This window comes from Podarcis filfolensis (genome assembly GCF_964270895.1).
Source record: "Podarcis filfolensis genome assembly, chromosome: 2".
Classification (NCBI taxonomy): Eukaryota; Metazoa; Chordata; class Lepidosauria; order Squamata; family Lacertidae; genus Podarcis; species Podarcis filfolensis.
The window spans coordinates 96,868,666-96,883,893 of NC_139605.1; the positions used below are offsets into that span (position 1 = coordinate 96,868,666).

General features: G+C 48.2%; 1 protein-coding gene and 1 long non-coding RNA gene across 4 annotated transcripts in view; one reads left to right on the plus strand and one right to left on the minus strand.

Moving 5' to 3' along the window:
- Positions 1-15,228, minus strand: part of TTYH2 (tweety family member 2) — an 84,621-nt gene that overhangs the window by 14,455 nt on the left and 54,938 nt on the right. For all 3 annotated transcript variants that reach the window (XM_083598799.1, XM_083598801.1, XM_083598800.1), the window contains exons 5-12: positions 10,721-10,816; positions 10,151-10,223; positions 5,834-5,903; positions 3,752-3,807; positions 2,922-3,014; positions 1,538-1,630; positions 1,276-1,418; positions 613-798 (exon numbers count right to left, since the gene is read on the minus strand). In XM_083598799.1, coding sequence (XP_083454925.1) covers positions 613-798; positions 1,276-1,418; positions 1,538-1,630; positions 2,922-3,014; positions 3,752-3,807; positions 5,834-5,903; positions 10,151-10,223; positions 10,721-10,816 — 810 coding nt within the window. The remainder of the gene's footprint in view (positions 1-612; positions 799-1,275; positions 1,419-1,537; positions 1,631-2,921; positions 3,015-3,751; positions 3,808-5,833; positions 5,904-10,150; positions 10,224-10,720; positions 10,817-15,228) is intronic.
- LOC310755722 overlaps positions 1-15,228 on the plus strand; it is a 481,307-nt gene that overhangs the window by 13,685 nt on the left and 452,394 nt on the right. The window lies entirely within an intron of this gene.

Below are 15,228 nucleotides of genomic sequence, written 5' to 3' on the forward strand. Positions count from 1 at the left end.
CCAAAGCGCGGCTTCTGATTGGCTGCAGGAAGTTCCTGCAGCCAATTGGAAGCTGCGGAAGCCCCGTCGGACATTCGGGTTCCAAAGAACGTTCGCAAACCGGAACAATCAATTCTGGGTTTGCGGTGTTTGGGAGCCAAAACGTCCAAGTACTAAGGCATTTATGATCCAAGGTATGACTGCATTAGCATTTCAGGGTCTGTGTCTATAGGCTTCTCTTTAAAAACACTTCTTCCAAAAAGCAAGGCTTTTGTTTCTCTGTATCTTTCAGTGAGCCAGAGACGGCTCACCCATTGGGCGGTTGGGAACATCTGTCCAAGGGATCAAGTATAGAAGGGCTATTGAGTTGCCAGCTGTCGAGAGGGTGGGATGGAGAAACACAGCGGTTCTCAAAAGAGGGATGGAAAGATGGAAGCAAATATGAAAAGTCAGCATGAATCCCAGCAGGGATAGATGGTATCGGAGGATGGAGAACAGAGGATGGAAGGCACTCCTGAGCATACTGGGCCACCCGAAAAGGTTAGCCAATCCCTGCAGTGACCTTGAGAATTCTACAGACCCAGACAGGAGCCTCAGTGCTGATGTTTGGTACCCCAGGCATCTTGTACTCACATGTACTCTGATACTGGCGCGTTGGAGATGGTCTGTGCTGGAGGCTGCAGGCTGGTCTGGCTACCCAGGCTGCTGCTGTAGCTGCAGAAACTACGGAGCTGTCCCCGGCTGGGGTTGTGGGCAGCAATTCGTCGGGCCTGTGGATTGAAGGGGTCTTCTTCATCAATGTCGTCATAATCCCGGTCCCTAGTCAGAAGGAAAAGAGAATAAATTAACACAGGACTGAGGCACCAACTCAACCTCTACTGGCCAATGGTCAAGAAGACATGAGTTGTAGACACCTGTGGACCATCAGATGTTGCTGGACTCACACCAGACCCATTCAGAATGGCCAATGGTCAAGAAGATATGAGTTGCAGTCTAGCAACATCTGGAAATCCCCACAGGTTCTCTACTCCTGCTTCATTGGGTGGTATTTGGGATGCCTCTGCAGGCTCTTTGACAGGAACCATCAAATCTGCACAGCTCCAACTTGTGGTGAGGGAGAGAACGAAGTCCTTGATCCTGGTTATACAGTTCCTGGCTTAGAGGCAGCAAGCATACAGAGCGACAGCACCCATTGTTGCCATTGCATTCATCCCCATTTAAAATCACCCTCCGCAATGGGCAATTCTGTCTCCAGCATACCCATGTGTGCTCCTGGCAGACCCTCTTCCATTTTACCTGCTGGCTAAATGCTTCCAGGCACGTGGCACGGCACAGATGACGGTGGAGAAGGACACGGCAGCCAAGAGGGAGAAAAGAATGAGGTACAGCAAGCCTTCCACCCCATCGTAGCAGATCCCAATCAAGGCATCCAGGTAGTCCTTTAATTTGATGGGAAAGGGAGCAGAAACATCTCAATTCCTTGTGTGCCAACAGGCCCCAATCCACAGAACACTGCCTCCTCCACACCTCCCAGCACGCCGTGCCTTGCGCTGCTCACCTTGTGTAAGCCCCGGCAGTCCAACATGGCGGTCAGCTGGTGGAGGCTGCCCTCGGATTTGTTCAGTAGCTGCTGTATGCCTAGCAGATCTCTCTGCAGCAAAGGCGGTGAGGGTTGGCAAGGAGGAGGAGGAGGAAGCAGAGACAAATTTGCGGCAGGAAAAGGAGCATGGCTACCGTGAAGCTGCAACATGGCCTAGCAGCCCTATGAAGCTGGATACACTTCCCAAAACGCAGGGCCGGAAGGGGGAGCCCCAAACTGGTCCGTTCTAACTATGTGCAAGGCTCCTTTCTACACACACACACACACACACACACACAAACACACAAACACACTGCTCCATAACAGATGGACTGTGGGTGGATGAATGGGGCCAGCCCCCACTCTCCTTTTCAAGCAACTTATTTGTGTGAGGGAAAACGCTTGAATAGGGCTTGTGTCACAAACCATCAGGCTGGAACCCTGGTCTGGAAGGCAACTAAGAAGTTTACCTGGTTCAGGAACCAAACTGCCAACCATTAGTTCCTAAATGTATCCCCCTGGTTATGACTTGTTCAAGAGGTGCTGAGCAGTGATCAGGCTGCTCCTAGCTTGACTCATTCTTGCTGCTCTGCAGTTTCTCTGTGTTCTGAAAATGGCTTCCATCTGCTGCCCAGAGCGCTCAATATGATACCTTTATTGTCATTGTCCCATACAGAACAATGAAATTGAAAAATCTACATAAGACATTCAAAAACCCCTAAAAACCCTGAAACTCCATTTTTAAATACAATATACTATAGAGACTCCTTATACTGCGTTTAAAACCAGAATTGCATTTGGGTAGAAACTGTTTCTCAGGCGGCTAGTCCTGGTCTTTATAACCCTATACCTTCTTCCAGAAGGCAGAAGCTGAAAGAGATCATTTCCGGGGTGCGCACTATCCTGCGCTATCTCTGCAGCTTTCTTATGGCACCTGACAGCATAGATTTGATCTAAGGTGGGAAGAGTGCACCCAATTATTCTCTCTGCAGTCTTTACAACCCTGGACAGCATTGTTTTTTCCCTGGCCGTGCAGCTCCCAAACCACAAACACAGACCATAAGTTAATACACTCTCCACTCGTCTCTTGCCTCAACCTTTTTGCCCTACATTCAACATCTTTTCTGTCGCTTGCCATACCCTCGAGCCTCTCCAGGAGAGAACCTAACAACTTCCATGTTCAATTTGTGTCGCCCCCCCCCCCCATTGCCAGCCTGGTCCTTGCCAAGAACTAATCTCGCAAACGAAAAGTACAAATCTGCTTCAGCCCAGTTCTACGCAATATACGTTGACATGGAAGGCTCCACAAAATGGCTTAGCGCAGCCCTGATTCGTTAAGACAACCCAGCACTGTGCTGTTTACCTCGGCTGTAGGGAAAAGAGGGAGAGCAAACTGCATGAGGCCTTGGATCTGGATCTGCATGGTCGTGAGAGAACGCTGGTAGATGGTCAAGGCCTGCAAAGAGAGAATGTAGTACAAAATGCATGAGCCAAGCTTTCACACAGAGGGCCACAAGTTCTAAGTCTTCACCGCTTTACAAGTCGACACGACCAGCTTCTTCCAAATCCTGGGAGCCAGTCAGCCCCCTGTCCTTACATGGCAAAACTTTAGCCTCTCTCTTCCACACCCCAACCCACTGCGAAGCCTGGGTGGTTTGACCTATAGGCTCTTAGAAGCATTTTATGGCTTCTCCTTTTCCTCTTCTCCATGAAGATTACCAGATTTTGGGAAGCCCTAGGGATGGGTTCCACAACAGGGACTGAACTTGTGAGGCAATTCCCAAGTTCAGGCAAGGAAAACTCCTTTTATTGGAGAGGTCTGGCACCCATAAATCTAACTCCCCACTCTGCAAAACTTAGCTTCCGGTGTGATGGGAAGTTCATTCATAGAATGAGGGTGCAGCTATCTCTTGCAAAGTTGGAAGGAAGCCCTGTGGGCTATCTAGCTCAATGCAATAAATCTAGAGTTAAGAACAGCCTCAAACAGCCTCTGCATGGAAACCATCAACATGGTTACCCCTCTAGATAATTGGTTCCATTGCCAAACTGCTCTTACTGACAAGGAAGTTTCCTTCCAATGTTCAGCTACAGTCCACCCTCCTGTAATTTAAGTCTGTTAGATCTTTCCACTACAGGTAGACTGAAGACATACTATCAGGGAGTTCCTATCATCAGGGTACCCACATTTCTTACCTGCTGAAAGGGGTTGGTCAGACTCTGGCTGCAATACAGGTAGTACCGTACGATCTCTGCAAAGAAGAGGGTCATAGGTCAATGGGACAGTGGCACCCCTATTAGCCCAACCCAACTTGAGCACATCTCCTATCTGGGAATCTGGCTGCTTGGAACGCAACAAACCCTCTTGTGGCTCAGATAGAGCCATAAAGAATTGTCTCCCTTTCACAACACTGACTCTGCATAATACTGTTTCGAAGGGAGGTGCTGCAGGAAAGCCTTGGGTCTGACTAAAGAGCTGCCAAGCCCAGGATACAAAGGAAAACAAGGCCAGGATGTGCATATTCCTGGTGCCCCACAGCACAGAATTTGCTATGGAGGCATGATTCTGTAAGAATTCCAGCTTTAATTACGGGCGACTATTATTTCTTACTGTTTATTAGTTTGTATACTGCTTAATATGCCAAAATGGCTTCTAAGCAGTTTACAACTATAAAAATCAATGCGTAATTAAAATACACAGCAACAAATCCACTGGGGCATTAAAACGCCCTTAATTAAAATATGTAATAAAACAAGCAAATTAAAAAGTGTAACAGTTAAAAAACAGTTATATTGAACATTATGCTAACAAATGTAGTTCCCTGAATGCCTGTCTACCCATTAGTGTGACTGTGTCATTTGCAGAGCATAATTGGCAAAGGGGTGGGAGTGGGATGTTAATGCTTCTTGCACTGATTTTCCCATGTAAATGCCCCCCCCCCCCCGTATGTGTAGTTTTGTCCTAAAAAGGCGGGGGGATTGGAGTGAAGTTGTGCCCGCAATTTCTGAAAAACAACAAGTCTTCAGCAAATACAACACAAGAGAGCTTTTGACACAGTGTCCAAGAGCAATAAATGGCCTATACAACGTTTTTGTACCACTACTGAACAGACCATCATTCCACCTCTTCTTCATCACTCCAAATTTATGCAAAACATTTAAGCAAAATCCCAACAAAACTTCCAAACACTGCAATCAAAGCTCAGGTTTATTCAAAACTGCCCAAACTGTGTAATTTATTATTTGGATTTTACATGAAAGGAACTTGTTTCAAAATATCCCAACCACCAAGGAGAGAGACAGATGCATTGAGAGTCTTAGAACTGTTGACAGGCCACAACATGCTCCTTGGTTCTCGTTTCATGTCCACTTCTGATTGCAAAGAGACAGATTCCGCATTTATTGTGGGCCAGAGGCAACTGGGGAGGTTTTGACAGCCCTGGCATGTTTTATCAGCTACGAAAATAAAGCTACTATGTCCCTGGAGGTCCAGGGATTGGAGCTTCCTTCCTGAACTAAGCTGAATATTTTAAAAGCTAGACTGGTGACTGGGAGCAGCCGGCGAGACCACAACACCAGTCTGAAAGACCTACACTGGCTCCCAGTACGTTTCCGAGCACAATTCAAAGTGTTGGTGCTGACCTTTAAAACCCTAAACGGCCTCAGTCCAGTATATCTGAAGGAGCGTCTCCACCCCCATCGTTCTGCCCAGACACTGAGGTCTAGCACCGAGGGCCTTCTGGCAGTTCCCTCACTGCAAGAAGCCAAGTTGTCAGGGAACCAGGCAGAGGGCCTTCTCGGTAGTGTCACCCGCCCTGTGGAACGCCCTCCCACCAGATGTCAAAGAGAACAACAACTACCAGACTTTTAGAAGACATCTGAAGGCAGCCCTGTTTAGGGAAGCTTTTAATGTTTAATAGGTTATTGTATTTTAATATTCTGTTGGAAGCTGCCCAGAGTGGCTGGGGAAACCCAGCCAGTTGGGCAGGGTATAAATAATAAATTATTTTTATTATTATGAATATTTTAAAAGCCAAAAGTCTGTTCCAATACAAGCACAAGTGTGACCTTGGATGCCCTTTGTTCAGACAGGTATGGCGGCCTCCCTCGATCAGAGTCTGCAGCTGTACACCCTAAGGATACCCTGTGGACAGCAATGCCTATCTGAGAGCAGAAACAGGTTCAGGCGAGACAAGCGGCAATGTTTGTTGCGCTTTACCCAACTTCTGTCCCAATCGAGGCATCGCCCACGCCACCTAAACAGCATAGGAATCTCACCTGCACTGAGGTCGCTTTGCGTCATGTTCATGATGAACTTATCTGGAGCCATGCAGAAGTCACTGGTACCCTATGAGATGAGAGACAGAGTTTTAAAAAGGGAGGCACTATGATGGCTGGAAGTATGACTTGAGGAGGTCCTACACCTGGTTGGGTGGGGAGGAAGGGTTGTAGCTCAGTGGAAGAACATCTACACCAGCCTTTCTTGGGTCCCCAGATATTGTTGAACTACAACTCCCATCACCCCTAGCTAGCAAGGCCAGGGATGATGGGAGTTGTAGTCCAACAACATCTGGAGACCCACAGGTTGAGAACCACTGATCTACATGATCCAGCTCCTGGAATCTGCAGGTAAGGCCAAGACTCCCTGTCTGAAACCATGCAGGGCTACTGTCAGTTAGTATAGAGAAGGCACGTCCAACTTCCAAGGCACGTCCAACTTCCACCTGGCATGTGTAACAGAGACTTGGTTGGATGAAGCAGATGGGCCTGTCCTTGCCGCTGCTTGTCCACCAGGTTTCTCTTACGCACAGCAACCCAGGTCATGTGGGCGGGGAGGGGGGGGGGTTGCAGTGATTTTTAGGAAGTCATTAGTTTGCACCAGGCGTCCTATTGGGAAGACCCAGTTATCCGAGTGCATGTTCTGGAAGTTGGGCAATAGGGGCAGTACAGGATTCCTTTTGGTGTACCGACCTCCCCGCTGCACCAAGGATTCCCTGCCCGAGCTGCTTCAGGTCGTGGCGGATGTTCTCCTGGAGACACCTAGCTTGGTCATCCTAGGGGATTTTAACATCCATGCCGACACGACCTTACAAGGGGCCGCTCGGGACTTCGTGGAAAGCATGGCCTCCATGGGGCTGTCCCTGAATAAGTCTGGCCCAACCCATAGCCGCAGACATGCCTTGGACCTGGTGTTTACCTCTATGGATGTTGGTGATCTGACACTAAGTAAAAGCGAAACGAAAGAAGTGCCATGGTCAGATCACTTCCTGGTGCAACTGGACTTCTCTGCGACCCATCCCCTCTGCAGGGAGGTGGGACCAATTTGGATAGTCTGCCCCCGCCACTTAATGGATCCAAATGGTTTCCAGAGAGTGGTAGGGGATGCTTTATCCCATGTTGATGGCCTTTCAGCTGATTCCCTGGTGGCCCGCTGGAATGTGGAGTTAACGAGGTCTATTGACTGTTTGGCTCCGAAGCGCCCTCTCCGATTGCATGGAGCCCGGACAGCCCCGTGGTTTTCCACAGATCTGAGGGCAATGAAACAATCATTGAGACGGCTAGAGCGCCGGTGGTGGATAACTCATTCCGAATCTGACCGGACACAGGTTAGAGCTCAACGTCGAGCCTACCAAGTGGCGATAGCGACGGCGAAGAAGAATTTCTTCACCGCCTCTATTGCATCTGCAGAAAACAGCAGCAGGAGACTTTTTCAGGTGGTTCACAATTTAGCGGAACCACCTGCAACATCCTGAATGGGGTAACTGTGCCCCTGAAGGACCAGGTGCGCAGCCTGGGAGTCATTTTGGACTCACAGCTGTCCATGGAGGCACAGGTCAAATCTGTGTCCAGGGCAGCTGTTTACCAGCTCCATCTGGTACGTAGGCTGAGACCCTATCTGCCTGTGGACTGTCTCGCCAGAGTGGTGCATGCTCTGGTTATCTCCCGCTTGGACTACTGCAATGCACTCTACGTGGGGCTACCTTTGAAGGTGACTCGGAAACTACAACTAATCCAGAATGCGGCAGCTAGACTGGTGACTGGGGGCGGCCGCCGAGACCATATAACAGTGGTCTTGAAAGACCTACATTGGCTCCCAGTACGTTTCCGAGCACAATTCAAAGTGTTGGTGCTGACCTTTAAAGCCCTAAACGGCCTCGGTCCAGTATACCTGAAGGAGCGTCTCCACCCCCATTGTTCTGCCCGGACGCTGAGGTCCAGCGCCGAGGGTCTTCTGGCAGTTCCCTCATTGCGAGAAGCAAAGCTACAGGGAACCAGGCAGAGGGCCTTCTCGGTAGTGGCGCCCGCCCTGTGGAACGCCCTTCCAGCAGATGTCAAAGCGATAAACAACTACCTGACATTCAGAAGACATCTTAAGGCAGCCCTGTTCAGGGAAGTTTTTAACGTGTGATATTTTACTGTATTTTTGGTTTCTATGGAAGCCGCCCAGATGGGCGGGGTATAAATAAATAAATAAATAAATAAATAATAATAATAATAATAATAATAATAATAATAATTTAACCTTAGACTGAGTTTTAGCACACATGAAAAACTTAAATCCTTATTTCCTGATGAATAGCCTTTGGACTAAAATGCAACTTAAATAGAAAACTATCTTTAGAAAGATTTTTCCTCCAAAAGCATTTTATTTTAAAAATCCAATTTTTTAAAATTTTATTTTTAAAAATCATTGATTTTTTAGTCCACCCTGCCCATAGAATAGGCACCTGCTTTTAAGACTTTAGCACTTTCTATGAAAGTACATTTGATTTCTATATTACCCTTCCAATTCCTCTCCTGTTATCTACAGCATTCATACATATGTGCGAGTGTGCGAGTGTGTGTGTGTGTGCGCACGCGCAAGTGTGAGGTGCTTCTGGTGGCCTCTCAGCCACAATACCAACCTTTTGGGGTGGTTAATAAGAGCAGATCAACAAAGAGGCTTGTAAAACACCTCCTGCCTCCAGTGCTGGAGAAAAATGGAACTATTTTTGACTTTTTAAATTTAAGGCATTTCCACCTTGCCTTTCGTTCATATTGCACTCACAAAGCAAATCTGAAACACCAAAAAAAAGGGGGGAGCCAGCAGTAGCAGTAACACACACACACACACACACACACACACACACACACAAAAGTAAAAACCAGTTTGTAAATAACAGAAAAGGAACCGGGTACCAGCCTCCCCTGAACCACCAGCAGAAGATATGCTAAACCCAAATCCTACCTGAACAACACATAATGAGAGCTTTTGAAAGGGGGCTGGCAAATCCATGAGCCTGACAGCAATGACTGCCCTGTGCCAAATCAAAATGGAATCATGCAGACTGAATCTGAGCAGTTGGACAACTTAGGGAAGCTTACTCAAAATCACTTATTGCATTTTAATAACTGACCCCTTTCGTACTCCCTATCAGGCTGGCAGTGGGAATCCCAGTACATGTTTGTGATAAATGAAAATGGAACTAAGGGCATCTTGGCTGTGAGTCCTGGAAGAGCTGCTCCCTGACTTGCAGGCCTTTTCCCACCTGGCCTGACTGACTCCAGCTACTAAAAAGGAGCCCTGACTGACTCCAGCTACAAAAGTCTGAGGCTGCTGAACAGACTCTTGGGTTGGGGTCTTGTTTAGGGGTTTTAGTTGCTGTTGTGGATATGAATTCTTTGTATCTTTATATTTAAATCTTACGTTTTACATGACAATTTCTATTTGGTAGTTAGCATACTTTTCGATGTGTTTTGTTTATTGTTTACGGCTACTCTTACGTTTTTAATGATGTTCATCTTTTTATGCTGTCAGCCGCCTCGAACATCATTTTTAAGTATGGGAAAGCAGGATACAAATAAAAGGATGTTGTTGCTATTAAGAGGTGTCGTTCCTCAGGAAACGAAACGAAACTACAAAAAGGACTGCGGTAGGCATAGTGAGAGGACCAAATGTTTGCCCTGGCTTACCGTATTTTTCGCTCTATAAGATGCACATTTTCCCCTTCAAAAATTAAGGGGAAATGTGTGTGCATCTTATGGAGCGAATTCAGGCTCCTTGGCTTCAGCGATAGCAAAGCGAAGCCTCCGGAGCACAGCGGGAGTGCTCCCACCGCGCTCCGGAGGCTTTAAGGATAGCCGCCTGAAGCCTCCGGAGCGCAGCGGGAGCTCCCGCTGCACTCTGGAGGCTTTGGGTTCCTTTCGCTGAAGGGTAAGTGCCCCTTCAGCTAAGCGGGAGGAGAAATGGAAGGGGCTCCATTTTTCCTGCCGCTTCGCTGAAGGGGCGCTGCACAGAGAGGGGGAGATTCCCCCCCCCGTTCTCCCCCTCTAAAACAAGGTGTGTCCTATGGTCGGGTGTGTCCTATAGAGCGAAAAATACAGTATATGCATCCAAAAATCAGAAGGCTTCAGCAGCTCACACGCTGGGAAGCTCGGGTTAGGCAGGTTTTCACCAGCCAGAGCTACCAAGTTATCCAGGAAGGGAGCACAAAAACAAAGCACAAGCCATCACAAGGCACACAGATATCGTTCCAGCTCTTAAAGCAACCTCAGATATATAACACAAGGGAGGAGAGAAGAAGCGGGAAGCTACGTCCCAGGTTTTGTGCTTACCACCGCTCCCGACACATCTGCCGCAAAGGAAGACCAGCTGAGAATGAGTGTGAAAAGCCCACAGCACAGAATCCTGTGGACAAAAGGCAAAACAGTCAGTGGACAGAAGCGGAGCTCGCTGAGAAGGCGTCGAGACAGGAACTCCACCACTTATGTACACAGCACTTAACGCGATGAGTGGCTTCTGGTCCTCGCTGCCCTCAGCCTTACAACGTATCTGTAAAGCAGGTTGCGACTGCACCTATTTTACAGACGCAGAATGGAGGCAGAGCGGGTAAGGACTGTGGAAGCAGCGCCCAAAATGAGCCTAGGGACAACTATGCAGACTTAACGGGCCATGTGGTGGTTTATATATTCATTCCGGTGATTTATAGCCCGGCTCTCCGGTAAAATCAATCCCAGAGCAGGGCCCCAACATGAAACAATACGATACATAATGAAGTAAAAACGACCTGAAACAAAATATGAACCTTAACAAACAAGAAAACTATAGATTGCATTAAGGAAGCGTGAGAGAGACAAAATGCCTGCTCCGGTCAACTAACCCAAGTGCAAGAGTCCTATACTCACACAATAAGCAGACATTTGGAGTGCTTTGCTAGGCCCAGGCAGGCAATAAGGCAGATCACCAAGTCCAGGATGAAGAGCAAGAGGTAGGAGAGCCATCTGCGGAGAGAGGGAGGCTGGTTATAGAATCACAGAATTGCAGAGTTGGAAGGGACCCCGTGGATCATAGAGTCCAAAACCCCAGGAATAGGCAGCTGCCCCATACAGGGATTGAACCTGCAACCTGGGCGTTATCAGCACCACGCTCTAACCAGCTGAGCTATTCAGTTATGATCCGGGCTGGAAAAGGTGAAATGCTAGCAAGACCACAGATATTAAACGTGAGGGACTGCAGTACCTCAGAAGCAGCCTTCTCTAAGCTGGAAACTCTCCCACATATTTTGGAATACAACTTCCATCAGGCCTAGCCAGCTTGCACCAAGCCACCCCTGGCCAAACTCTTTCGACATCCGGTAAGACCGGCTGTGGCATGGAATGGACGTGAGCAACAGCCCAATCCCTCTCTCCCAACCCCTTTCCTCCTTTCACGTATTACTCAACATTTTGCAGGAGAAATCACAGGCAGCTGCGTCACTGTTTTCTTGGGGGACAGTTATATTTTTGTGGGATGCCAACACAGCGAATGTGAAATTTCATGGCATAGGCTTTCCTAAATTTTCTGTGTAGTTCCCCTCCCCCCACTCCCCGACAAATATATTTATGGACGCTATATGGCCCTATTCCTTGTTATTGTGGCAGTAGGGGGTGAGGGACTTAAAATAATGCAGTTGTGCAACGGCTCCTTTGATTTTTATTGGCATCGTTATGAAGAACCATGTTCTCTGCACAGAGAAGCAGGACTTTGACTTTGGGCCATGCGCACTCTCTCTGGGTGGGTAGGCATCAAAACACAGAAGGGAACACTGTCATGGCTACGTCTGAAATTGAAGCGTGAACTCGGTGCTGCAAATTACTGAAAAGAAAGGTGACAACTGTCCTTTCTGCATACTTGAAAAGCGTATTTCCTTGTTGAGGCTAGGGCTTTTCAGTGTCCAAGTCAGAAGATGGGCCAAGACAGCTTCCCTGCAGAAGAAGTCTAGGACTGAGAGATTTTGACAGCAGCTTCACTCTATCAGCCTCAGGGCCCAGTGCAGCATATTTCCTTACAGGGATCGACAAGGACAGGTTGGATCTCCTGCCCTTTCTCCCTTTTTAAAGTTTCTTTTTAACCCTTTGCTTTCAAGGTGGTTTTCTTTTCAAGAGGTAAATGAAATCTGCAACTACATATAAAAAGGAGCATATCATATGCAGCTTTTTACCTGAGATCCAGCTCCGAGGGCCTTCTGGCGGTTCCCTCATTGCAAGGTTACAGGGAACCAGACAGAGGGCCTTCTCGGTAGTGGCACCCGCCCTGTGGAACGCCCTCCCATCAGATGTCAAGGAAATAAGCAGCCTATCCTATTTTTAAAAGGCATCTGAAGGCAGCCCTGTTTAGGGAAGTTTTAAATATTTAATGCTGTATTGTTTTTAACACTCAATTGGGAGCCACCCAGAGTGGCTGGGGTAACTCAACCAGATGGGCGGGGTATAAATAAATTTATTATTATTATTATTATTATTATTATTATTATTATTATTATTATTATTATGGCCCCGTGCCCTGGATCTAGCAAACATCCACCGAGACCAGACAAATGCTTCTAAGACAATCAGAAGCAGGGCCTGAAAAACTCTAAGTCTTCTGACAAAGCCATTTCTGAGTTGCTGTTTGTGATATTCCAGCTTCAGTTCCCAGCCCCCCGCTTGGCGGTTCTGAGAATCGTTGCAATTTCCAGCCTATACGGTTGTGAAGATGTGCTTCTGTGTGCGTGGGGAAACACATGGAGAAATCTCAGAAGCTGTTGAGTGGGGCAGGGTGTGCTGAGCACTCAAGGGACAAGAGGGCTTCAGCACATTAAACAGTTCTTTGCCCTTCTCCGAAAAGGAAAGTGGAAGGATGCAGATTTGACTTCGTTCGAATAATTTATTCAGGTTGCAGAATTCACTATTCTCTGGCAGGGAGTTCTCTTTTTTAAAAAAAATGTTGTTGGCACCTGTCTGTCTCGAGGGAGAGAGAGAATGTGCCTCCAGGGATGAAGTCAAACTATGTAGGGATCTCTCCAGGGTGGAAGCCTGGGCAAGTGTACAGTGGTGCCTCGCAAGACGAAATTAATTTGTTCCGCAAGTTTTTTCTTCTTGCGAGTTTTTCGTCTTGCGAAGCACGGTTTCCCATAGGAATGCATTGAAAATCAATTAATGCGTTCCTATGGAGACCGCTTGCCAGGCTGGCGGTGCGGAGAAGGGCTTTTCTCCCCACCGCAAGCCTTCAGGACAGGTCCGGGAACAGAGGGGAAGGCGCGCAGCGCTTCTCCTCTGTTCCCGGGGCTTGCGGAGGGAGGAGGGTTTTTCCTTCCCACCGCCAACATTCAGAACAGCATTCTGAATGTTGGCGGTGGGAAGGAAAACCCTCCTCCCACCGCAAGTCTTCAGGACAGCCATCCGAAGGCTGGCGCGGGGAGAAGGTCTCTCCGCCCCACCGCCAGCCTTCGGAGGAGGTCCGAGGACAGTGGGGAAGACGCGCTGCGCTTCCCCGCTGTCCTGGAGATTTCCCTATGGGCTTTCGTCTTGCAAAGGAAGCCCATAGGGAAATTTGTTTTGCGAAGCGCCTCCAAAACGGAAAAACCCTTTCGTCTAGCGGGTTTTTCGTCTTGCGAGGCGTTCGTCTTGCGGGGCACCACTGTATATGCAGTTCCTGGGCTGCCCAGACGTGACCCCCTTCTCAGCCTCGCTGATGTGGTCCAAAGGAATTCAGAGCAATACATTTGGCACCAGCTTAGCTGCACGAGTTGCCGGAAGGAGGCGTACAAGGCACCATTGAACTGTCTTAAGGACTCCACGCCAGATTTGTGTAGGGTTTACTCCCTAGCCCTTTCTTCTCCCAAAGATGTCCCACAAGGGTGCAGGTTTAACTATATATACAGTGGTACCTCGGGTTACATATGCTTCAGGTTACAGACGCTTCAGGTTACAGACTCCGCTAACCCATAAATAGTACCTCAGGTTAAAAACTTTGCTTCAGGATGAGAACAGAAATCATGCTCTGACGGCACGGCAGCAGCAGGAGGCCCCATTAGCTAAAATGGTGCTTCAGGTTAAGAACAGACCTCCGGAACAAATTAAGTTCTTAAGCCGAGGTACCACTGTATATATGCACGCAGAATATACAGTGGTACCTCGGGATGTGAATGGGATCTGTTCCGGAGCCCCGTTCGCATCCTGAATGGAATGTAAGACACGACAGCAAGTCTGTGCGGGTCGTGTTTTGCCACTTCCACGCATGACATCATTTTGAGTGTCTGCGCATGTGCGAGTGGTGAAACCCGAAAGTAATGCATTCCGTTACTTCCGGGTTGCCACAGAGCGCAACCTGAAAGTGCTCAACCTGAAGCACATCCAACCCGATGTATGACTGTACACACAGGTTTGGCTTTTGCCACTAGCTAGATTTGGTGATATTTCTGGCTCCCTAATGCAAGATGCTCTGAAGGGAGGGATGCCACTGCAACACACTGCAGCTTGTACAGTGCCGTACGTGTATGTGTGCGCATGCAGCAGTGCCATGCAGCAGCTTCTCTCCCCAGCCTTCCAGGGCAAATAAATACGTTCTCTTCTCGCTGGCAAAAGATGGGCTTTTGATCTCTCCTACCCTGCGTATGCCGCTCTGCTCTGTCTTTATTCACAGCCAGTGGCTTTTTGCCTCATTAACACTACAGAGGAGAGAAGGAGGAGCAAGATCAGTGGGTTCTTCCTCTGTTTTAATCACTGCCTGGAGTCAGGAGAGACCCAATTAAAATTCCTCTGCTGTGGTCAGGAGCTGGGCACAAGCTAGTAGCTTGGGGTCCACTGTCACAGCTCTCAAGGCGGATGCTAAATTTGGAAAGCGGGAACCGTCAGCGGGGAGCTCCAGCCTCATTTGTGGCCTCTGCTGCCATGCTGTTTAACACTTGCTACCTCCTGAAGGTAGCTTACAATAAGAAGGCACAAACTATAAACCGGAGGGGTTAAGCCACCGAAAACACAGAACTTCTGTGCTGAATTCAATGTACATTAAAAGCTGGCCACACAGTAAAGCGGGTGTTTAGAATTTCCGCCGCACAGTCAGTTTGATTATCAGATCCTTATGACAACACAGGATAGGAAGTTAGCAGGGGAGAGGCATTGACTAAGTGGGGAAGCACATGTTTTACATGCAAATGGAATCAGGTTTGAACCCTGGTGTTGCCCATTAAAAGGATCAGAGGAGCAGGTGATGGGGAAGATCTGAGATCCTAAAGTGTGCAGTGGGCTGGTGGTGGGGAACCTCTTCCAGCTAGAGGATGGCATGTCAAGGAACTGTAGAGTTGGAAGAGACCCTGAGGATCATCTGGTCCAAGCCCATGCAATGCAGGAATATGCACCTGTTCCGTAATGGCATCGAACCTGCAACCTTGGTG